Source organism: Phialemonium atrogriseum (genome assembly GCF_030411735.1).
Source record: "Phialemonium atrogriseum strain 8032-3 unplaced genomic scaffold QBC33scaffold_31, whole genome shotgun sequence".
Lineage (NCBI taxonomy): Eukaryota > Fungi > Ascomycota > Sordariomycetes > Cephalothecales > Cephalothecaceae > Phialemonium > Phialemonium atrogriseum.
The window spans coordinates 229,322-230,877 of record NW_026848168.1 but is presented as its reverse complement, the minus strand read 5'-3'; the positions used below and the strand labels follow the sequence as shown (position 1 = coordinate 230,877).

General features: G+C 64.2%; 1 protein-coding gene across 1 annotated transcript in view; it reads right to left on the bottom strand.

The window, feature by feature from the left end:
* Positions 1–1,556, bottom strand: part of QBC33DRAFT_245740 (cytochrome P450) — a 2,401-nt gene extending 845 nt beyond the window's left edge. The window contains exons 1-2 of the mRNA XM_060422949.1: positions 1,336–1,556; positions 95–1,259 (exon numbers count right to left, since the gene is read on the bottom strand). Of these exons, the coding sequence (XP_060279700.1) occupies positions 95–1,259; positions 1,336–1,450 (1,280 nt within the window). The 5' untranslated portion in view covers positions 1,451–1,556. The remainder of the gene's footprint in view (positions 1–94; positions 1,260–1,335) is intronic.

Below are 1,556 nucleotides of genomic sequence, written 5' to 3'. Positions count from 1 at the left end.
CCCCGCCCCCCCCGCCCCCCCCCCCCCCCCCCCCCCCCCCCCCCCCCCCCCCCCCCCCCCCCCCCCAGAGAGTTTAAGGGGCGGACACCCATACCATTCCAGGGCGTGGATCGTCGCGCCAGCCGGTATGAAGTACCCATCATAGATATCGTCCTTCTCGATCGCATGCGGGATCCCAGTCGGGACAGGCGGCCTCCACCGGAGGACCTCCTTCGCCACGGCCCTCAGCAGCGGCAGGTGCTCCCGGTCCCCCCACTCGGGACACCGGCCGCCCAGCACGCCGTCTATCTCCCCCTGCAGGCGCTTCTGCCACTCCGGGTAGTGGCACATGGCGAGGATGAAGCTCTGGATGGGGCTGCCGACCGTCAGCGCCCCGGCGATGGCCATCAGCCCCACAACCGAGGTCGCCTCCCCGGGCGGCAGCATCGCCTCCTCCTCCTCCTGCTCCTCCTCCCCGCCCCGGTCCTCCCCTGCCTCCTTGGCGAGAGAGGAGGAGGCCTCCTTCTCCAGGAACGACCGCGTGAAGCTCGGCGGCGCCTCGCCGCGGGCCATGGTGCGCCGGACAAAGTCGACGTTGGCCTTGAGCAGCCTGCCCTCGAGCTCGTGGCGCCGGCGCTCCTTGCGCTTCCAGGGGCTGAGGCGCTCGGGCACGTGGGCCAGCCAGCTGATGACGTTGGGCAAGGCGCCGGCCGGGCTGATGGTCTCGAGGAGGCCGAAGGTGGTCTGCCGGAGGAGCGGCGCCGGGTGCGCCGACCCCCAGCTGAGGCGCGAGATGGTCCTGCTTGTGAACTGCTCGACCCACTCGAGGTAGTTGCTCGGGTCTTGCCACATGAGGTAGAGGAACCGGTCGCGCTCGCGCGTGGGGTAGGAGTGGAGGGAGGCGGTGGCGCTGGAGGTCATGAGCTGGTTGCAGAGCTTGCGCTGCCGCTTCCATGTATCTGTGATTGATGGATGTGTCAGCTTCTGGCCATAGGGAGGACTCCACCATGTCTTGGTGTAGTCACCTGTTCTCCCGAGAAGGGCCAGATATTCCCCGCTTGTCCTGTTGTCGGGGAGGTTGGGAATCACGGGCCGGTCGGAGTAGATGAGGCTTCTCTTGGAGAGGAGGTCATGTGCGATCCTCTCGGACGAGATCCAGACGTGGACGGCTCCGAATATCTCGATCTGGTAGATGGGCCCGTAGACCTTGCTCCATTCGTAGAACTTCAGCCATGTTGCCTCGGCAGGCACGTCGTGAACTCGGCCTATGAAGGGCAGTCCTGTAAGGGTATTAGTTTGACAGCTATCTCTTTTCCTATGCCTGTGCTCCAAGCTCCAAGCTCCGACCATACTCACCTCTTGGCCCCGGAAGAGGACGAACGCCTTCGGGGAGTCTCTTTCTGTTCAGATACCGATGTATCCCAAGAAGAGCCGCCCAGATTAATATCAGTAGCAGCAGGAGGAGATGCATCTTTTGACACCGTTTCAGGAGTCTACGTGGTCGTGGAACGCGAAATCCTTTCCTTGCGGCGAGCCGAGAGTTCCAATAGACAAGAAGGTGGACACACGCATGTCTC